This window comes from Tripterygium wilfordii, chromosome 6 (genome assembly GCF_013401445.1).
Source record: "Tripterygium wilfordii isolate XIE 37 chromosome 6, ASM1340144v1, whole genome shotgun sequence".
NCBI lineage: Eukaryota > Viridiplantae > Streptophyta > Magnoliopsida > Celastrales > Celastraceae > Tripterygium > Tripterygium wilfordii.
Genome location: NC_052237.1, coordinates 4,336,386 through 4,358,207, shown reverse-complemented (window position 1 = coordinate 4,358,207; position 21,822 = coordinate 4,336,386). Strand labels below are relative to the sequence as shown.

The window sequence follows — 21,822 nt, the reverse complement described above, 5'->3', positions numbered from 1 at the left end:
CAGTTAGAGGTAGTCAATCAATCAAGCAGAAAAATTGCACGCAAATCCTGCCAGGATTAGATATTCTTATTGGGTTTAACTAGTTATGGTTGTATTACAGACCAGACAATCCAAATGTCCCTGATCAAAGTCTTTTAAGTATACAGTCTTCTCCACAGGTTGAGGAATCACGCAAGAAACAACTCTCCCTTTAAAATGTGGACTTGGTCTGATACAACAAGAAAAATGCTACAACATATCTTCCCAGGAAAAATGGATTTGATATGGAGCTTCTCCAAACAATTGATTATTTACAAAAAAGCTCAACAAAGTAAAAGCTTATATAGCAAACCAAGATTCCTGGTCAGGCCCTTCACTGAGACAAGAATAACTGCAATCTTTTGCAGAAGCCAGTTTCGCTCTATTTAGAGCTATGACCTAAAAGATGGGCCAAGCAAACACCGTTTGTGGTGATCAACAAACCAGACTCCCCTTAGTATCTCCTGTAGTGATCCCTGAAGAAGGGGTGTCTAAGGGCCTCATGAGCAGTTAATCTGCTGGATGGATCAAACCTAAGGAGACCTTGCAAAAGGTCAATAAGCTCCCCAGCAGAGTGATCAACATGCTGCATTACTAGATTCTACAAGGGGGAAAAAAAGATTCTAGTAAGTGCTCTAAATATGATGCTAATCCAGATTTATTGTGGATCTAAAATATCTGGACATGGGCCAACAAAAGCAAAACATAGCAGAGAGATAATCACACACCTGGAGGCGGGGTAGCTTCAGAACGGCTCTTATGCTTTCCCTTGAGGTTGCACCATCTGGCCAGTCCAACCTACCCCTTCTAACATATTTCTCAGCATGACGGCTGAACCAAAAAACATGAAAGAAAGTTGCAGTTTTGGGATTATGTTCTCATATGACATTATAACATTAACAAGGAAGTTCTCTTTAAAAGTAAATAATCACAGGAAGTCCTAAAAAGAGCACGCACTCTGCTCTTTTCAACATGTGCTGTGGTAATGGGCCTAAAACCCTCTCCATCATGGCCAGGTGCTCTAAGTTCTCATGTGTCTGAAATAAAGCTTCTCCCTGGGAAAAAAAGAGAGAAAATGCATCTCAGATCTTACTTCGTCAAATTGGTTACAAAAGTACCATTTGACACACTCATTAACGCATTTCTGCGAACTATAAACGCACCGAGCATAACTCTACCAAGATACAACCGGCACTCCATATATCACATTGATAACTCCATCCAAGACCTAAAAAGAGAGGGGAAAAGCCTTACACCATATTTGATTCATAAAGAGGAAAAGCGTAATGCTAAACAGTAACATACCAAGAATAACTTCAGGTGCACGGTAGTGCCTAGTTGAGACAATATAGTTGTGATCTTGTTCCTCGTAAGCTGTGCTGCCAAAATCAATGACCTTAATAGCACTTGATTTTGGCAACCTCTTGTAGCATACTCCCTCAGTTGGTGACCTCGGAGTAACCTATGATGATTTAGAAAATTAGAGATCCGAACATCATATGTTAAAAGAAAGAAGCTAAATGTCTTAACGCCCCAGCCTACCCTTCATAGGGAAGGAAAATGGATGAACCCGGAAAGTACAATAGCTATCATTAGTTCATTACATTCAGTGAATGAGATTGTCTAAATCTGTCGAGTTACAAAATTTTCTTTTGAATGAAAAATATTACAAGATAAATTCAAAATTAAGCATACCTTGTAGTCAGGTATCTTTACGTATTCTGGAGAAACAAAAAGTATGTTTTCAGGCTTCAGGTCAGTATGGATTAGTCGCAAATCATGCATGACTGCAAAGAATTCACAATGACAAACATGAGCAATTTTAGAATAACCTAATCAACACACTTATCACTATCACGGTGATTATGATGATTGCTCATGGGACACAAATGAATGCACTATAATTAATGAATTAAGTACTTTCCAACAAACAGACACAAAACAAACAACCATGAAGGTCACAGACAAGTACAATGCAAAAAAAAAAAAGTGTTGCCTCCAACTTGAATAAGGATAAGAGAAATAGCAGAAAGTAACAGTACACACATGCCACACATTCCAAAAGTTGTCTGCCAAGCTCGCGGACAAGATCAACCGGAAATGGGCGGTAATTATTTTTCCGAAGAAAATCGTATAAGCTTGGCCCAAGCATCTCAAATACCTGTTCAAACCATTTAAATTCACCACAGATCTTAACCCCAAAATATAAAGTTGGGGGAAATCATCTTACCACAAATCAATCATATACTTACAATACAAATATGGTTACGATGGTCAAACCAGTTCCGTATTTGTACACAACTGCAAAGAATAAAATCGCTTAACTGCTGACTACAAGTTCACCTCAAAATAGATTGAAATACACGAAATTGACTGTGCATTAATGATACTTACCGACTTCCATTCCCATCATATTTTCGGAGAAGTTGGAGCACATTAATTTCTACCATTGCAGCTTCGCGGTATTTCTTAATACTCCGCACTACTTTTATGGCAACCATCTCTCTTGTATCCCGATCCCAACATTCCAAGACCTGACCAAAGGTGCCTGAAGAGCACAAAGGATGTAAAGTAAGAGTAGTCAAGCATGAATTAGACATCCCCGAGATATAAAATTATAAATTAATTAATAGGAAAAGCTGTAAGAATCTTACCTTCACCAATTTTTCTGTGGATCTTATCTGCAAGTACCAAAACAAAAGAGTGTAAAAAGCACAAGAACCGTGAAAATTTCAGACAAGGAACCAAAATTTGAAAACAAAAAAATGTCAGTCATAAAAATAAACACTTCCACGCAAAAAGCACCCACACTGAAGGTAGGATCAGGAAAGAAAATATGTACACGCACTTAAAACATCAAAGAATAAACTTTTTAAATTAACTCACAAATTCATTACATAAAGTTGTAGTATTTTTTTTTAATATACGCAGCAAGAGAGAAAGAACAGAAATCCTAAGAAAAGGGGGGGGGGACACTAACTTTAAAAGCAGAGCATTGTTTGAAATAGTGAAGAACATGCTAGTTTTTTTATTTTTCTTTCTTTCCTGAGCAGGGGTGCCATCATTCATCTCTTACAATGCAAAAAGAGACTTGACGCCATGGAATTTCAAGCAAAATTGAAAGATAGACTCGATCTAAAGTCAATGACGAAAATCCCAATAGACTGGGAATACAAAATACCAAGATCAACAAAATAACATGTTCTCTTTGTAAAATATAGTCACACAGATATATAAAATAAATATTATCAATGGTGATGAAGTGTAATTACAGCGAGAAGTTAAATTTTCTCCGAGAGCAAAAACGTAATGTCCATCTTTGTCATCATCTCGCCAGGGGGGTGATCCTTTTTGAGCTAATCCCTTTACATATAGACTGGCATTGTCTGTGAGTACCCTTGATGATTGAAAGCTTGTTCCATTTCCAACATCTTGTCCACCAAAAATTCCTGACTGAGCCTACAGACACTCATTCATATTCCACTTAGCAGAAAAATATTTAAAAAGTTACCCCCTCAATTATTCATTTACAGGATCTCCCCCCATGCATCTTTTGTCAAGTATATGTAAATCGAGATAAAAGCAAATATAAATATGCCAATGGATCTAAATCTCTAAGAGTAAATAAAATATAATCATCAAGTGGATAGAAAATAAATGAAAATGTAGACTACAAACTAGGTCAAAAAATGATCAAAACAGAAAGTGAAGACTCAAAAAAATTACATCTTTATAATAGCTAAAGTTTCAATTTTTTACAAGAAACTCGGTCCCCAAAACCACGAACTGAAAATACATCATGGATACTCATCAAGATTCCGGAAGATCTGAATCAACATGACTAGATATCCCAGGAAATTTTTCTACGGGTCAATTTTGAGGAAACAATCAGATCATTGATTTATGCATTCCCTTAAAATTTCCTGCAATTTCCATTGTCCTAATAAAAATTTATGCTGAAAATTTGAAAGATCCACAATTACTGCAATCACTACATACTACACAAACAAAAAGGTAAAATTCATACAAAAAAAAAGAGAAATTCAGCGCCTGCAGATCTTCCGCAATCTAAACAGAAATATACGTAAACATGTAAATACAAGAATTTAGATGATTTTTCCACATAACATAACAAAATTCACCGAAAAACGATCTAAGAACCATCTGGAAAATTTTGCTGCAAAACACCTTTCAAATTAGCAAACTGAACTAAAACGAAAAACAAAAACATATAAGACCGCAAACCAAATGCAATAGAAACGACACAGACAAGAAAATATACCTTCTGATGAGCTTGGGGCATTTCCCAACCCACCCTAGGCCTCTTTCGGGGACGACGATCCATGTAATTGTGAGGAAATTCCGTAAAATAGTCCATCTCCATTCGATTCAAACCCTAATCCTACTCTATCAATCGATTCAATTATATCAAGAGAGAGAGCGCGCATCGGAGGCACGAAGGAGTGTCTCTCAGGAGATGATAACCCTAGCTCTGGTTGCTCTCGACAGTCGTTGGATTCACTTCCAAGGATAAATCTGCACCATTCCTTTTTTACTCTTTAGACGTCGTTGGATTTTTTTTTTTAGGAGTGAATCTACACCGTCTACTAGCACGTGTATAGTTCTACGGTCGACTCGACTGTTTCCGTTGGATGCGTACGTAACTGGATTTCAACCCGAATTAAATTACTTTTATTTATTCGATTTATTATTCTCTATTTTTCAAGCTAAGAATATGCTCTTTCATCCTTAGCTTATTATATATACATTGATTTTCTAATTTTTAAAAAATAAAAAAAATTCCAAAATGTTAATTTCTCTATACATAAATAGGAAGGAAATGGAACTTGCCATTTTGGACAAATGGTGACTGGAGAGGATGGCCCAAATATTTCTCTTTAAAAAAGAAAAAAGAATATGTGATGAGTCAAACAAATGGGCTAGGGAGGAAGCCCACTAAAATGAAACATTATAGTGAACTTTGGAAAACTTTAGTCACACCCCACTTTTTACTAAAGACACCCCAATTTGAGTTGACCATTCATTGTAAAACTGAGTTGACGGGGTGTCTTTAGTAAAAAGTGGGGTGTGACTAAAGTTTTCCGTGAACTTTAGACTATTTTGTCAAATAACAAGCCCAGTGGACTTAATAATAAGCCCAGTAAAGGGCTGATAGCGTAGCCCACGATACAACGAAATGGGCCACAACAGAGAGCTTTGGACTCACAGCATTCACACAGGGTGGATCAAACTGTGTGTTAAGAAATTTTATCTACACACCACTAATATACTAAGTCTACATCACTTTTTGAACATGATAAATTTACATCAATAAATTATAAGTTTACACACAAATTTGTAGTGAAAAGATCATATTACCCTTATTTTATATAATATGAGAAATATTTGTGTTAAGTTTACACACATTTAACCCACAAAAAATCTCCACTCTCTACCGTTCTCATTACAATCCAACGATTGGGTCTACCAATTCTTGGCGTTAACCATGCACGGTCCCTTACCCGTTCAATACGTAAACCCAGTTATCTTCTTATGTGTCAGAGCTTATCTATAAATCCTCGTAATTAGTTAATTCTATTCTTACTTATCTAAATTATCTCATGTTCTTTGTTAATGGAGTAGATTTTGCTTGACTTCAAAACTTTGGTTGCTATTTTCAGTTCCTTCACTTAACCCACCCTTCTCTTCAGTAATCCCATAAACAAAAATATTGACTTCATACAATTGTATTTGGATTGGACACAACCACTCGGTGCAGTTAGGTTGGAGACAACCTTATACGGATTTTATATTTATTTGTATAGAATTTTAAAAGCATACGCCTTTTGCGTTCCTAACTTGCCATAATTCACAGCTTTTATTGGTGGAAGATAGAAATCAAACAGTCCCATGGAGTAGTTCTTCTTTAGTTTTTGTTGTCGTTGAATTGGTTTTCATTCACTGTAATTGCTGAATCATTGTATGATTGGCCGTTCAGGGTTTTTTCCCCTGATTGTCAGCATCGTGTGTTTTGATTTGAAAAGATATGAATAGTTGTATGTAATTGCGTTATGTATATGCAATTATGTATCCCTGTTGAGGTTTGAGTGAGAAAATTTTGTTGTTAATGGGGACGAGTGAAAATTTGATTGATTCGTTCGGTCCCTAGGAATGTGGCGAAGACTGTGATTGAACTGAAATCAGTAGAGACTGTGAGAGTTAATAGAGGGAATGGAGAAGACACAGATTCAAGAGTGAAAGACTATGAGTTGGGATCGAGTAATGGAATGATGAATGGGGATAGGCTTCATGGGCGGGAAGTGTGTGGAAAAACAAGTCCAGGAACCACTGTTGATGGGGGTTGTGATAGAGAGGGTGGTTCTTATAAATTTGGGAGATACTGGGAGTATCCATGAACTCGTCATCTTCCATCTTCTACAATTTCTAAATGAACTTGATCTGCTACACAATGTTTCTTGGATTGAAAACTAGTTACTTTTTTTTTTGGAATACTAGTGTAATCTTAGTAGTCACTAATAAATTATATAAAAATTATTTATTTAAAATTTTTAGGTTAAGATTTAATATGTCATTGTATACAAAGATATTTATGAAAACTACAAAAATTTTAAAAACGGTGTTGAGATAATAGATTAGTGGTGTGTAGATAAAAAAGCTCTTGCTATTGGGTTTTAGGGTTTGGGTGAAATCAAGATTCGAACTTTTTTTAGATTTGTGCTTATTATTCTTATTTGTCATGATTTCTGTTTAGATGGGAGCTGGAGCAGATTCGAGCTGTTTGATTTTCCGGTGAATATGGACGTGGCAGGAACAAATGGTCTTAGTCTGTCTCTCAGAGGTGATTTCTCTGCCTTGCACTAGTCAAGTTACTTTCATATTTAGGGCAAATGCAATGGTGAATTGGTATTGGGCCAACAAAAATGTTGTCTTTTGCTGATGTGGCTGTATTGTAAAATGTGTTTTGCTTATGTGGCTGTATTGGGATAACAGAAGCTAAAGAGCCAAACCTGATATCTATCTGTACACACCTACCTGTAACCTGTCTATATTTACATATGAAATGAATATCTTCTTCTTTTTTTTTTTTTTTTTTCTCCAAATCATGTGAATTTCCTGTAAGAATAGTGTTATTATATTGTTTTGTCGTGCGAATGGATGTGTTGAACACTGTTAATTATCAACATATGAAGACGTTGTCAAACGAAAGACAAACAGACTTTATTCACACAATAGTGTGTGGTGGATATTTCCTGCCGACTAAGGAATTGTCCGCTCTGGTCATATGTAGACGGACTAGTGTCTGGTCTGTTTCTAAGATGAATTTGCTAGTACTTTTGTGGGGCTCAACTCCAAGGAAAATCTTGAATAGTAGTTATCTTTGAAACAGGGGAAGCAACTTTTCTTTGGCTGGTAATTGAATTGTCACTTGGTGGAAAGGATTTAGATTATGACGTAATATGTCTTGCATTAGTAAACAAAACTCTGTGTATCTTGAAATGATTAGCATTTTAGACTAGTATAAGTGACTTTGATCAAAATCCAAATCAATGTCGCCCGAAGATATTTGAAGGACGTTGATCTTTGAAGCAGTGTAAATTATAGCTTTACAATTGTTTGATGAAATACATTTTTTTTATATTTACTACTACTAATTGAGCTGGACATATGTTCTAACTCTCGGATTTGATGGGTTCATGTTTTAACTCTTTCGTAATATACGTGTCAATCAGTACACCAACATTTGGTTCATGAACTGAAGTAGTTCATCTCCTCTTATTATCGTACACTTATTTCAAGGCCTCTACGGCTGTTACTGTGGTTAACTCACACGTGTCACATATGAAAGACGCAACTGACCCCAAACCACTTACCAAAAGCCACCTCAAATACCACACACTTGAACAAAGGCAAAATAACACACGCCATCAGAAAATGACAAAAAAAAACCACCCCACAACTACGGAAAAGCACTCACACACGCAGCAGTAGAGAATTCTAATACCTACTCACCACCAAATCACGTCTACACTTACAATTTTAAATACACTTACAATTTTAAAGAAAGTAATAGATAGATAGATAGATTACATATGAGTATATGACCGACTTAACATAAAAGCAGCTTATTTGTGTATCTACGAGTAACTTTAGCTTTTGTTGTCTACTGGTAATGATTCAAGGTAGTTGACAGGGACAAGGGTGAGACCAGTCTTTTTGGAAACAGTAAGGCTACGGCCAACTGATTCTTCCATGTTAAGCGCCTCCTCCTCCAACCCATTTGGCAATTTCCAGTCAAAGCAGTACAAGAGATTTGCAAGTGCAAGCTCAACTGTTGTTGTTCCCATATTTATCCCTGGGCAGATTCTTCGACCAGCTCCAAATGGCAAGAACTCAAAATTTTGCCCTTTAAAATCTATGGAGCCATCTTCAAATCTTTCAGGGATGAATTCTTCAGGATCCTTCCAGTAGTTTGGGTCACGACCGATTCCCCAAGCATTTACTTGGAGAAATGTTTTGGGATATATATTGTAGTCGTTGATTTTGAAGTGCGACATGACTTCCCTTGGAAGCATAAGAGGGGCGGGAGGGTGTAATCTCAGAGTTTCTTTGATTATCATGTTCAGGTATGGGAGGTTTTCGGTGTCGCCTTCGCTCACTCGTCCTTTATTTCCAATATAATTTCTGACTTCACCTTGTGCTTTTCTCATCAGTTCAGGTTTCCTTATAAGCTCTGCGATCGCCCAGATTACAGTAAGTGCACCAGTGTCGATTCCTGCCAAGAAGACATTCTGAAAAACAAATAACATCATTGGTAAGTAGAAGGGTATCTGGATTCAATATTCATAACCGAAAAGTCAGGGACTTACAGTCTATAGATGCAGTTGTGTGTGTGTGTATATATATTTATATGTTTATGTGCATATAATAGACGTAACAACTGTGTAGTTAGATATGGAGATGAGGTAATAAAGAGGGCTCATCGATGCAGCAGCATATCCATCGTGTTTAAAAGATAGCACCAGAGCCTTGAATACAGGATATATAAATTTGGGCAGCTTACCAGGAGGACGCCCTTGATACTCTCTCTTGTGAGCGAAATTGTCCACTGCTCTGTCTGATCTCTCTGTAATCTTAGCATCGAATCAACAATATCTTCCTGGTCTTTTTCTGCACTCCCAGATTCAATACGATCTTCGATTACTTGTTCGAAGAAAGAATCCATCTTGTGGAAAACTCTATCAATCCATGCTTTGCGACCGGTAAGCCTGTCGATGATCCAACCTACATATGGGAAGTACTCTTCTGCTGAAAAGCCCCCCATAATGGCCTCCATTTCATGAACCATTTCATGAAATTTATCGTGATGTAAAGTACTTCCTTTAAAGCTCCTCCCAAAAGCTATCCTGAATATTATGCTAGCAGTGAGAGAGAACAACTTCTGGTTAAGATCAACAGGAGTCGAGGAAGTTGCTGATTGAAAGATTGAGTTCATCAGAGCGGCTACTTCTTCTTCTCTGATGGACTGGAATGATCGCACCCTTTTCAAGCTAAAAAGCTCTAGAACGCAAATTTTACGCAACTGCCTCCAGTAATCACCATATGGTGCAAAAGCCATATCGGAATAATTGTAGGTGAGTCGCCCCGCACCCACGAAGGGCGGTCTACTGCAACAGGCAAGATCATGAGTTTTTAAGACCTCTCTTGCAGCATCAGCAGAGGAGATTATAACAGCAGGTAGGTAACCGAGCTTAACAGACATGACAGGACCATACTTCTTGGAAAGTTGCCACAAAGATTGATGAGGCAATGCACCAAGTTGGAGCAAATTTCCTAAAATTGGAAGCTTTGGAGGGCTCGGTGGAAGCTGATTCTTTCCCCTTGTTTTCTTCCTCAAGAGAAGAAGAGGGCAAAGTAAGATAAGAGGAAGCCAGAGCCAGATTCCTAAGGTATGCAGAGCCATTCGAACTTGGAAGGACTAAAGATGAATGAACTTCTGCATAGTATTATGCGACGTCTCAACCTTTAAAATACACCAGCAATGCAGTAAAAAAAAAAATCGCCGAGTCAACATAAATCAGCTTTTGTCCTGCTTAGGCGGCCGAGGAATCACTGTGGTTACGGGCTTCACTTTCTATCTTTCAATGGTTATCTAACTTTTCAAGAAAATTTTATGGCATCTGTCCATGCTGTTATCATCTTTTGACTCGGTGATTTGAATACTCTTCCGTAGACGACAATTCTTCTCATTACGTTGATGTACAAAGTTCGGTGTATTTCGCAGAAGGGATTAGGCAAAATATTTATTTATGCCCTTAAACTATTTAGAGGAATTTTCACCTATGCAAAATATCAGTTAAAAAATAATTTTTTTTAAATTTTTTATGCCATGTCAGCATGTTGACCGATCGATTTCATAAAAATTCTGTCCGTGGAACACTGGTGTAACATGGGTCGCTAAAGTGAAACAAATGGAACGTGAGAGACTAAGTTGTAACAGGACCATCTATCAGTGGCCAAAAGTATATTTTACTCCTTAAACTCCATGTTGGTTTCCGACACCAATTTCTCCTTTCTTTGAGGGCTTTGTTCCTCTTTAAATTTATTGAAAAAAATGATGGTCCACCATAGTTTGATCATTATTAATTGAAAGTTCAATAATATTTATTGAATGAATTTTATGGGTAATTAATCCCTGTTATAAGGACAATAAATTGGAGCAATTAGTATGACCAAATCATTTTTTGGTTGAATGTAAAAAGACTTCAAAGTGACCATGATGAGCATGGTGAACAAAATGCCCTAGTTATAAGTGTGTGTGTGAATATCACATTGGAAAAATACCATGTGGATGTGTAGTTTAAAGCTCAAGTGTTGTAGTAAGACTTCACGCCCAAGGGCACTCAAGCTTTTGTAGGAGTAAGAGGCTCCACATTATAGGCTTTGATTAAACACACGTGCACCGTCGTTGTCCGGCCGGCTTGGTTCGGTATTAGGCCCAATCCAATTGATTAAACACATGCGTGCCGCCGCCGTCCGGCCGACTAGGTTTGGTCGCGCGTGGTGGGCTTGTGATTAGGCCCAATCCAATTCACATCTTAAATTTTTTGTACTTTGTTACAAGCCCAAGCTCATATAAGAGAAAGCCCATTTAGCACCTGTCATGGGTCGGTGGTTGCACCATTACCTGGTTAAGGGTCAGTTGCAACAACCCAAGATATGGGTTGGTTGCAGGCCAGAAAAATCAGTGATGGTTGCTGATTTTTAGTGGTTGTTGGTTGCACATTCTCCTATATAAGGAGTGACTTGCAACAAGCTCAAACACACGAAATTTCTCCTTCTTTGTTGTTGCCACAAAATTCTTCTACTTCTCCCCTGTTAAAACTCTGCCAAAATTCTAGTCTGAGAGTGTTGTTCTTACTTGGTTCGTTTTTACTACCTGTTTTGGAGTGTCACTAACAAGGTGATGAAAGGAGCGTTGTATCTTGGGAGGTGATTGCTCGGAGTTGCTAGACACCGCTAGGCAGGAGTAAATTTACTTTAAGGAGATTCGGCGCACACCGTACCTCACTCTTCCTTGCTATTCTCCTATCAATTGCCTTGACGTTTTGGTTTGGTATTCTTTAATATAATCGATTTTATTTATGTTACTGTTTGTGTAATTGTTTATGCAATTATTACTATATTGATTTATGCATGCTATATATATCCAACAAAATTATCACTTTCATGGTGAATAATCACCCTAGACAGAGAAATTTCAGGCTACAAAAAGATCATAATAAATGACATTAGCTTATATATATATATAACTACAACATGTGGAAATTAATATTTCTAATATTTAGTAGACTTAGATTGAGTATTGATTTACCCGTTTCAGGATTAATATAAATTCCAAGTACAAATAGAATTGTTCTTTTCTCTTCTTTGGCTTGCTCTTAGACTTATGCTCGCTCCTTCTGACTTGTTTAACCCGAAATATAACATGGTAGAGTTTTCATACTAGATAGGATTTTATTTACAGATCTTATCCTAGCAATATGGTAGTAAAAAGTGGCTGATTCAGGACATATCAGCTTGCTTGTTCTGGTAGGCGGACAATTAGAGTGTGTTTGGATTGAGGGATTTGGAGGGAAGGGAAAGGAAGGGAAATAGAGTTTCCTTCCAATTCTCTTGTTTGGATAGTTTATTAAAAATTAAGGGGAGGGATTTGAGGGGATTTGGAAGGAAGATTTCATTAAATTTTTGTTAAAATTCTTTCTCTCCAAAATGGAGTCATTTGGAGGGAAGGGATTACTAATTAAGTCATTTGTAAGTTAAATATCTATTTTACCCTTGTACATAATATTTTAACATAAAAATAAGGATAAATTAGTAAATTAAACAAATTTTCCTTCCTTCTTTTTTTTATCTATCCAAACATGGGAGAGGGAAAAATAATCCTCCTTCCTCTCCCTTCCCTTCTCTCCCCCTCCCCTCCCTTCTCTTCCCTTCCCCCCAAATCCCTCAATCCAAACACACTCTTAAGGAATCACTCTCAGAGTGGTTAAGGATTCACTTTCTACCTTCTACCTTTCTTATCATTTAATTTCCGAATGGTGATAAAACGTGCCAACTTTCAAGAAAATTGAGCCCCTGTGGTCCTACCCTTTTATGGCATCGATCCATCTGTCCCAGGCTCCCAGCTGCTTCCGTAGACAATTAAGCGTCCTCCATCGATCGTCTCTCAAAGACTAAGCTTTCGGCGCCAATAACGTGAATGATCTTTCTTTTGTTACGTGGGAAAGTTGTATTCTGACAATGAATTCTTGCAACTGACTTGGGTTGGTAAGGATGATGCTATTTAAACCCCTATTTTTATTATTTACACCCCCATTGATTAGACAGTTATTGGGATTGGAGCGGATTGTCTCATCTCATATCATATCTGTCTGTGTATACAACAATGTAGAAATAAAATAACGGCGTTACTATTTAATTGACATGACATGGGGGTGTAAGAAGTAAGAGCAACTGCAATGGTGCCCTATTTACTGGGCCAACAAAAATATTGGCCCGATCCCACCTCTATTACACAAAAAGTCAAGTCAATCACGTCTCCCAGTATAACCAAATTAGCAAAACACATTTCTCAATATAGTCACATCAACAAATTTATATACATTATCCCTTTTTATCCAACATGGAGACCAACAACATTCCATGCCTCCATGTTGTCCCCAACAAAACTACTTCAAAACACACAATCTCAATACAACCACTTCAGCAAAACACGTCTCTCAGTACAGCCATATTAGCAAAACACATTTTCCAATACAACCACATTAACAAAAGACAACATATTTATTGACCCAACAATAATTTACCATTGCAAGTGTCCTAATATGGGGGGTTTAAATAGTAACACCATATAAGAATGAGACTTATAATTTCCACTTTCTGTAATTAATCGTAACATCTGACAAATCTTCTTAGCTGTCAAAGTAAAGTATTCTTGCTGGAGAGAGGCTAAATACAGACCCAATTTTACTTTGTAGAGACCTAAGAGCACCTGCATCAGATTATCTCCACAAATTTTCTAAAATACAGACAAAATGTCACTTTTCCTTATTTTACAGATTCTCTATCCAACCAACACTACATCAGATTACCTATCATATTCTCTACATCATTAAAATAATATTTATTTCTATTCATTTTATTATTAAATTAATTCTATTACATTAAAATAATATAAATAAATTTTATTTAAAATATCTAAAATGACAAAAAAAATCTCCACACAAGTCTTTGCTATTCTGGTAAATCGACAATAAGTATTTTCCAAAATTTAAAGTCCTTGAGGATGACCCACAATTGATAGCTCTTCTATTCTGGTAAATTCAAGTCCTCGAGGAGCACATATTGAAGATCGTTGGGGTTCCTTGTTGAGGTCTGTCATGGCAGCATCTCATTCAACAATCGCTTCTCTGTCCGATGGGGTTCTTGCAGAAGACTTGCGAACGACTGGTTTGCTCCTAAATATGCTCCCAAATCTTGAGTTCTTTCTCTTCTTTGTGGGTCGGGTCGAAATCTGCTCCCACCAAATATGTGTTGCCGACGAGAGAGATGAGAGAGAGGAAGGATAGAGATGAGAGAGAGAGAGAGGTGAAAGAGAGAGAGGAAAGATGAGACAAAGTATAAAAAATAATATTTTAATTTTAGAGATGTGAACAGTGGTTCCCTACATATAGGTAACCATTATAGCAGTTCTGTAAAATAGGGGAAGTTTAGGTAATCTGATGTAGGGTTTTTTTTTACTAATTCTCTATATTTATTCCCTATTGTATAGATAAAATCATGTTTAGGTAATTTGATGTGATGCTCTAGGCTCATACGACTTTATAGTTATAAACAATGTACTTATTCTATCAAATCAAATAATAAAATAAAAAGACAAATAAACACTTCTTTTCATGTTTTTAAAACCTATACGTTTTTTACATTATATAAAAAAGAATAACTGTACACAATTTTTGATAATTGTACAATTGTACACGATTTTTGATGTTATTTTTGACAATGTAAATAGAACAAGTGATATACAGATTTTTGGAGATATTATACATGTTTTTTATTCGATTTTTCATTGCCTTGCTTTTATTTGTACATATTTATATAATTATTTGATTTGATCATATATATTTGTACAAAAATAGTGAAAGTGATAATTTTTATTTAATAGCTAATATTGCGTATAAGTGGAAAAACAAGTCCATATAAAATACTAATCAAAATCTAAATGTACAATTAATTGAGAAACACTCAATGGATTCCGTAAATGCCTGTAGTCTTTAAAGTTTTGCTCATAACTTATGCCCCACTGTACTGCACAATGATGCGTGAATGTGTCCCATTGAATCATTATAGGAGGCATTGGAGCATTAGGAACCAAAGATACTTCCATAAAGTGGTTTTGGTTAACATGTCCAAGACATATCACACATTGTTCTTCTCGTAGTGGTGGGGCAGATTACAATGGAAGAAACGTCATGGATTGCGATCCACTAATTATAATAAAAACAACGTTGTACCATGATGCAACCAAGGGACCCATGTCAGGGAAATTCATCCAATGATTCAATGATGGAGGCCTATCTCTCTCAAAAAATGTCAATGCTTCTTTTATGAACGAAAACCTTTCATAACTTCCATATAATGATGCATATTCATCAGCGTTATTATTCAGCTCGGTTAGCAAATCATATCTTACACGAGGCCATGTATTTTCACCTTCTGCCATACGTAATGCCTACGCAATAGCACGAAAACTACAATTCTCATAAGCAATAACATCAGTCACAGAGATAATATATGGATGCAAATGAGTTGGAAACTGGTCAATGTAACTATGTGAGCTAAACCATGAACTTTGTTGCATTTTCTCATGAACTGAAATCCTTTGTCTTAATGAAAGTTGAGGAACATAAATATGTACAGATAAAAGTAGGGCAATGAAAAATCGAATAAAAAACGTGTATAATATCTCTGAAAATCTGTATATCACTGATTGTGTTTATACTGTCAAAAATAACATCAAAAATCGTGTACAATTATATAATTATCAAAAATCGTGTGCGGTTATTCTTTTTTATACAATGTAAAAAAGTCTAGGTTTTAAAAACATGAAAAGAAGTGTTTATTTGTTTTTTTATTAAATTATTTGATTTGATAGAATAAATACATTGTTTATAGCTATAGACCCATAAGCTTAGGTCTCCACAAAGTAAAATTGGCTCTCTATTTAGCCTCTCCCTTCTTGTTGAGCATTAATTTGATTACATCTTCCTAACTTGTTACTCACTTGGTACTTTCCATTCAAGACGGTAGGAGTAGTGTAGGACTAGGAAAACCTGCATCTTCCTTTCCATGTCTTCACATCATTAGGAAATTTCCAATCAAAACAGTACAAGAAGTCAGGGACTGACTGGAGTAGCATGAAAAGTCAATTGGAAATATTGCCTTCATATTCCTGTGTTTTATTATATTTGAATAAGGTCAAGGACCCACGTCGGTAGATCCCAACCACGGCAAGTGGTGACCAAATATTCATGAATCTAAACTTACAATGATCTGTATTTTTATTTTATAGAATCCGTAAAGAAATATAGCCCTTGAAAGAAGTTGAACCCACCAGTGGTAGGGTTGTGCATGCATGATAGCATGGTCTTCTTGTCCCTCTAGCAATGACGTCTGACACTAGTCAGTACGCTTCATAATAACATACAAAACCTACGTTAATGACTCATGGTTTGAACCTTGATGAGTGGGGATAACTAGCATGTTTCTAACTTACCAGACCAACTCCCAATAATGTACTGCATTCAGTGCATATTCAAACTTCCTAATACATTTTGTCCATTTTAAAGCTTATTTTAGAACCACCGCCCATAATAATTGTTTGGTAACTACAAATAGCCAAAAGCATGACCGCCTGACTGATCCCATACAGCCAAAAAGATCTCAACACAACAACTCATTTTGGGACAGTCGAGGTACGTGATAACATGTGTGTATATGTATGTAGACATTTAAGGATATAGCCAGAAGAGAATACTGATCCAAAAATGGCAATCTATACTCCAACTCTGTGTCTTGTGCTTCTGTCATTCGTCTCTCTACTACTACTCCTGAAAAAGAGAATTGAAGCTAAAAATCATCGCAAGCTGCAGCTTCCACCAAGCCCACCAAAGCTTCCTATCATAGGAGACTTGCATCAAATTAATGCCTTGGTTCACCGTTCCTTGTGGCAGCTCTCACAGAAATATGGCCCTGCCATGTACCTTCAGCTGGCTCGTGTACCGGCGGTCGTAATCTCCTCCGCTGAGGCTGCAAGAGAGGTCTTAAAGGTTCATGATATTCACTGTTGCAGTAGACCTCCCTTGGCAGGTTCAGGAAGACTTTCTTATAACCTAGACATGGCTTTCTCACCATATGGTCCTTACTGGAGAGAAATAAAGAAACACTTTAGGTTCCTAACTTCCTATCAGCGATTAATTACAAGAGAAAGACTAGGGCAGCAGCCGCTCCGAAGAAGCTGAAGAAAGGAGTAGTTTCATCGCCGCTGAATCGATCAACTAGATCTGGAGCTATGTCGTTTGGATATGATAATAAGTGCAATGGTTGTCGTTCCAGAGATTTTTTTTTGGAAGAACTTTACAGTTCTTCAATAACAAGAAGATTGAATTAATGCATTTACTAAAACTCATTAAAAAAAAAAGAAATTGAAAAGAAAATTGGGCCCTGCTCGGCCTAGCCCTTCGGTATAGCTTGTCCGGCCTTATATTCTGAGATTCGTCCAACACGACCTGGGAATCTCGAAAGAGCGGGCCGACCGGCCCACGAATATGGCGAGATGCTTGTCGGCTGTTCTAGGTCGGCCTCTAGTTTACATTTCTAGACATAAATGATACATTAGTCATAAAATAACAACATAATACAGCTGGTTGACACGTCAAAATCATATGTATATATACTGTGTGACAACTGATTTGTGACAAGAATAATCCATCAACTTGGGATCCAACCAAAAGTTCCAATTTTTTTTAACATAAGATGATAGGTGTTAAAAATCTAAGTGAAGCACTGAAGTTGGACTCGACCAACATGTGATTACATTGCATGAAATTTTCTAACCAACAAAAACATGATACTTTAACCTTATCAAACACGACAAAAGCCTGAAAGAAGCAGCAAAAGATTAAAAAAAAAAAATAACAATAACAATAAACGCCTAGGAATTAGTGTATTAATTAATTATTTTCATGATAAGAGTAATTCAGTTTAAGGAGTTAATCGTGGATAAGAATTCGGATCAGCAGAGAAAACTCAACTGGATTAGATTTACTTTACGAGTTTCACTATAAGTATCAACTGCTTTTTCTTGCACCCGAAACTTATCTCCCCCTCTATATTTAAATCTCATAGGGCAGATATGATCCGATTTGATGGTTTATATCTGGGAAAAGCGAGTGTCTTTGGTCATACAGTTTTGAAAGGTGACGCCAGTTTTGATTATAGTATTGCGCAGAGAGTGACTTCACTAACGTTGCGTCTTCTTCCCTCAAAACCCAGCTTTCGTCGTCCCTGCATTTTCTTTTCTCAGAATCTTACCATTGTTTTTGAAAATTATAAAAATCAATGGTTCGTGCTTTTTCTAGGGTCGGTCGGTTCTTTCTTTGAATCAGTCACTTGAAGCTTCTTTTTTTAAAAAAAATCTTAGCCTTTGTTTTGCGTATTAGTTTTTCTCCTACCCTGAAATTTCCACGACTTTTCCTCTTATTTTTTAAATCATAGATAATAGTTTAACAAACGTATAAAGAGCAAGCAAGATCATTGTGAATTTTGTGTCTTGATTACATTATCGATCAATAAATCTCAGGTGTGCTAGAGAGACACAGAGACAGAGCTGTTCGATCTTGATACCAAGATTTGATTGAATATGGGAGGTAAGAGTTCAAAACGATCAACAGGGTACCCGTATCTGCCGCCACAATCACCGTATCAACGGCAGCGTCACCGAGCTCCGTCAACACCACCTGCTGCTAGCCCACAACCACAGAGGAGATTGGAGAGAAGATACTCCAGAATTGCTGACAATTACCACACGTTGGATCAGGTTTGCTTTGACACCCTTCAGTTTATTGGCATATATGGAATAATTTCTTGAGAGGAATTTATCTTCTGTGAAGTTGAAGATTGTTTTGAAGTTTTGTTGTTGAAACAATGAGGTTTGATTATTGAATGCAGGTTACTTCTGCTCTTGCCGAAGCTGGACTAGAGTCTTCTAATCTCATTGTTGGCATTGATTTTACAAAGAGCAATGAATGGACAGGTTCAGTGTCTGTCATCTCCCATATTTTCAATCTTTCTAATGGGTTTTCGACGCAAAAGAACTTAATTTCTCTACTGATCTTCTCAGGTAGAAGGTCATTCAATCGCCGAAGCCTGCATCATCTTGGAAACAGTCAAAATCCTTACGAGCAAGCAATCTCAATCATTGGAAAGACTTTATCTGCTTTCGACGAGGATAACTTGATTCCTTGTTTCGGATTTGGCGATGGTAATTTTCTTGAAAATGTTGTTTCAAGTACAATCATTCATGTTGTATCATACATATCAGATAACACTTTTGCATGTATGTATGTATTTGCAGCAACAACACATGATCAAGATGTCTTCAGTTTTTATCCGGATGGGGGAGTCTGTAATGGATTTGAGGAAGTGCTGACACGGTACAGAGAAATCGTTCCACAGCTAACGCTTGCTGGACCTACATCTTTTGCACCAGCAATTGAAAGAGCCATCACTATTGTTGAACAAAGTGGTGGCCAGTACCATGTTTTGCTGATAATTGCTGATGGACAGGTATATGTTTCATTGAAGCTGCAAATGCATATTATCTTTTTCTAGAAGTGAACACCATTCTGATTATTGAATCAGGTCACAAGAAGTGTTGATATGAATGCCGGAAATCTTAGCCCACAAGAGCAAAGTACAATTGATGCAATAGTGAAAGCAAGGTAATAACTGAATTCTCAGTAACTTTAGGCTTTTCTGTCCATACCTAGTAAGTATAGGACAGTACAGTTATATTGTTAGATGATGCTTACTTCATTGCAGTCAATACCCTTTGTCGATAGTTTTGGTTGGAGTCGGGGATGGACCTTGGGCCATGATGAGGGAGTTTGATGATAACATCCCTTGCAGGGCATTTGATAATTTTCAGGTAAAAGTTTAGCTAACATTTTGTTTTATTTGCTTGTTAATTACATTCTTTCAAAATCAATTAATCTGAAGGACTGTATTCCTTTTGTCTTCTTAGTTTGTAAATTTCACGGAGGTTATGTCGAAGAATGTGAATCCAACCGGAAAAGAGACAGCGTTCGCTCTTTCAGCATTGATGGAAATACCTTCTCAATACAAAGCAACTCTTGAGCTTGGTCTGTTGGGGTAAGTTATCAACTCTCTCTCAAGTCTTATGGAAGTTGATAAGTTGCCTTTATTAGTTTTACAAGATTGACTGACTCATTTACGCTCTGTTAATAATGAAGCAGCCGTCGGAGAGGAACTGCACCAGACAGAACTCCTCTGCCTCCACCTATCTATGGTGCACCTACCTTCAGCAGCGGCAGCAGCTCAAAACCTTCCCGTCTGAGAAGTTTTCAGCAGCAACCGATTGTCTCAGCTCCATCTTCAAGTTATTTTCAAGATAATCAGGTACACAAATCAATATTTTCCATGCTGACATTGTCATTGTTCAATAACACTTGGAAGGGAACTTATCTTTTGTGAAAATGGACAGCAACAGGATTGCCCCGTCTGTCTTACTAATGCTAAGGACATGGCTTTCGGCTGCGGCCATCAGGTGTGTGTGTGTGTGTGTATCTCATGGTGGTTATGTTGTGATGAATTAATATGAGTTTATTCCTTTATAACTTATGTTTTTGCAGACCTGCTGTGGCTGTGGAGGTGGTCTTGAGTCGTGCCCGATCTGTCGAACTCTGATCAAGACTAGAATCAGGCTCTTTTGATGCCCTGTAGATGAGAAGTAGTAGGTCAATGGTTGTACATAGATTTGAGCCCCCTCATTGATTTCTTTCCTTCGTTCCTTAATTTCATGTATTTAATACTTGGTTATGAGAATTTAGGCTACTGAGAGATGGTAACTTTTACTCTTTTAGAGTAGTAGTTCTATGTTATATTTTTGGATAGTTTGTGGATATATAAATTCATGAGTTGGTGATACTATATTTGTCATGTTCCATATGATAATGATGTGTGTGAGAAATTCTCTTATACGGAGATATGGACCTAAATTACGAACCTCTTTTTCCGTCGTTGATTTGGAACAATCCCCAATCTTCTTGATTTCAAAGCCCAGGATATGCATGCTTCCGATGACTATTTCAAGTAATTTCGGGCAATGGTCATGCCTTCGGGGAAGACAGGACTTCCAATGACTTCGGGGGAAGACCATACCTTCAGGCGAAGACACAACTTTCAGTGACTTCAGGTGAAGAGCATGCTTTCAGTTTCAGGTGAAGACACCACTTTCATGACCGGCGCTTGTCATTGATTGTGATCACCACCTTCAGTGACTCCGGTGTGAGGAAGCAGATTGCGATCTTAGTTAACGAGAAAACAGAAATTCGTATTTTAGATTACGTCAGTATAAAAGAATTTATCATATGTATAGTAATTACTATTATTACTAGGTGCCCATGAATTTGATTGTTATATCAAACAATTTAATTTTTAAATTATTTATAATTGAAAGGAATATTAAGCAACCACTTATGCAAGGAATTTTAACTAAAAAAAATGCATCAAGTATATTTCATCTCTTACAATATTTATGCCTTTTAATATATTATTGAGTTAAAATGACATATTTTCTGATTTAAAAAAAAAGGTCATATTTCCTTTTTTTTTAATATTATTTTGAGTGAGTAATGCAAGAGCATAAAGTTGCTTTAGAATTTGGATGTCATTTGTGTCTTTTAAAGTGATATATGTTGGTATTTTAACAGTCTTTCTTGTGAGTTGTAATGGTTCTTTGGGATGTGTCTTATATTTATTAAGTTTTCATTGGTCTTATGCAACTCTAGAAGGTTTATTGAGATTAATATACATCAAAAAAATTTAATGGGTGTTAAAATCATTTTGATGAATATAATAATTTACCTTGAAAATCTATGTTCAATTACTGAAAACAGTCTCTCGATACTCGAGTTGTTTTAG

At 36.8% G+C, this 21,822-nt stretch overlaps 3 protein-coding genes across 5 annotated transcripts; 1 reads left to right on the top strand and 2 right to left on the bottom strand.

Annotated features, from left to right (window-relative positions):
* Positions 1-34: 34 nt before the first annotated feature.
* LOC120000286 (serine/threonine-protein kinase AFC2-like) lies at positions 35-4,473 on the bottom strand. Its single transcript, XM_038848299.1, has 12 exons — positions 4,301-4,473; positions 3,291-3,477; positions 2,673-2,699; positions 2,413-2,566; positions 2,271-2,319; positions 2,065-2,179; positions 1,714-1,805; positions 1,324-1,480; positions 1,182-1,246; positions 976-1,073; positions 747-849; positions 35-619 (listed from the first exon to the last, which is right to left on the bottom strand). The coding sequence occupies exons 1-12, from the start codon at positions 4,400-4,402 to the stop codon at positions 473-475; spliced, it is 1,296 nt and encodes a 431-aa protein (XP_038704227.1). The 5' UTR covers positions 4,403-4,473; the 3' UTR covers positions 35-472.
* A 3,315-nt stretch (positions 4,474-7,788) lies between these two features.
* On the bottom strand, positions 7,789-10,322 carry LOC120000352 (cytochrome P450 71B37-like). Its single transcript, XM_038848400.1, has 2 exons — positions 9,101-10,322; positions 7,789-8,828 (listed from the first exon to the last, which is right to left on the bottom strand). The coding sequence occupies exons 1-2, from the start codon at positions 9,998-10,000 to the stop codon at positions 8,187-8,189; spliced, it is 1,542 nt and encodes a 513-aa protein (XP_038704328.1). The 5' UTR covers positions 10,001-10,322; the 3' UTR covers positions 7,789-8,186.
* Positions 10,323-18,424: 8,102 nt separating this feature from the next.
* On the top strand, positions 18,425-20,787 carry LOC120000792 (E3 ubiquitin-protein ligase RGLG5-like). 3 transcript variants are annotated; one of them, XM_038848926.1, is made up of 10 exons: positions 18,425-18,697; positions 18,829-18,913; positions 19,001-19,141; positions 19,235-19,446; positions 19,522-19,601; positions 19,702-19,807; positions 19,904-20,031; positions 20,136-20,298; positions 20,390-20,446; positions 20,532-20,787. In XM_038848926.1, the coding sequence occupies exons 1-10, from the start codon at positions 18,521-18,523 to the stop codon at positions 20,610-20,612; spliced, it is 1,230 nt and encodes a 409-aa protein (XP_038704854.1). In that variant the 5' UTR covers positions 18,425-18,520; the 3' UTR covers positions 20,613-20,787. The 3 variants fall into 3 exon arrangements, with proteins under 3 accessions (XP_038704854.1, XP_038704853.1, XP_038704855.1); XM_038848925.1 differs by having other exon boundaries at positions 20,384-20,446; XM_038848927.1 differs by lacking the exon at positions 20,390-20,446.
* Positions 20,788-21,822: the final 1,035 nt, after the last annotated feature.

What these genes read in the sequence shown, in the direction of transcription:
- LOC120000286 (XM_038848299.1), bottom strand. Translation starts at nt 4,402, where the DNA reads ATGGAGATGGACTATTTTACGGAATTTCCTCACAATTACATGGATCGT. An exon ending in TATGATGGGAATGGAAGTCG is followed by an intron (nt 2,320 to 2,412) that starts GTAAGTATCATT and finishes TATTCTTTGCAG; the next exon opens with TTGTGTACAAATACGGAACT. An exon ending in TGCACCTGAAGTTATTCTTG is followed by an intron (nt 1,247 to 1,323) that starts GTATGTTACTGT and finishes CTCTCTTTTTAG; the next exon opens with GTCTTGGATGGAGTTATCAA.
- LOC120000352 (XM_038848400.1), bottom strand. Translation starts at nt 10,000, where the DNA reads ATGGCTCTGCATACCTTAGGAATCTGGCTCTGGCTTCCTCTTATCTTA. An exon ending in GTATCAAGGGCGTCCTCCTG is followed by an intron (nt 8,829 to 9,100) that starts GTAAGCTGCCCA and finishes TTTGTTTTTCAG; the next exon opens with AATGTCTTCTTGGCAGGAAT.
- LOC120000792 (XM_038848925.1), top strand. Translation starts at nt 18,521, where the DNA reads ATGGGAGGTAAGAGTTCAAAACGATCAACAGGGTACCCGTATCTGCCG. An exon ending in TTGTTTCGGATTTGGCGATG is followed by an intron (nt 19,142 to 19,234) that starts GTAATTTTCTTG and finishes ATGTATTTGCAG; the next exon opens with CAACAACACATGATCAAGAT. An exon ending in CTTTCGGCTGCGGCCATCAG is followed by an intron (nt 20,447 to 20,531) that starts GTGTGTGTGTGT and finishes ATGTTTTTGCAG; the next exon opens with ACCTGCTGTGGCTGTGGAGG.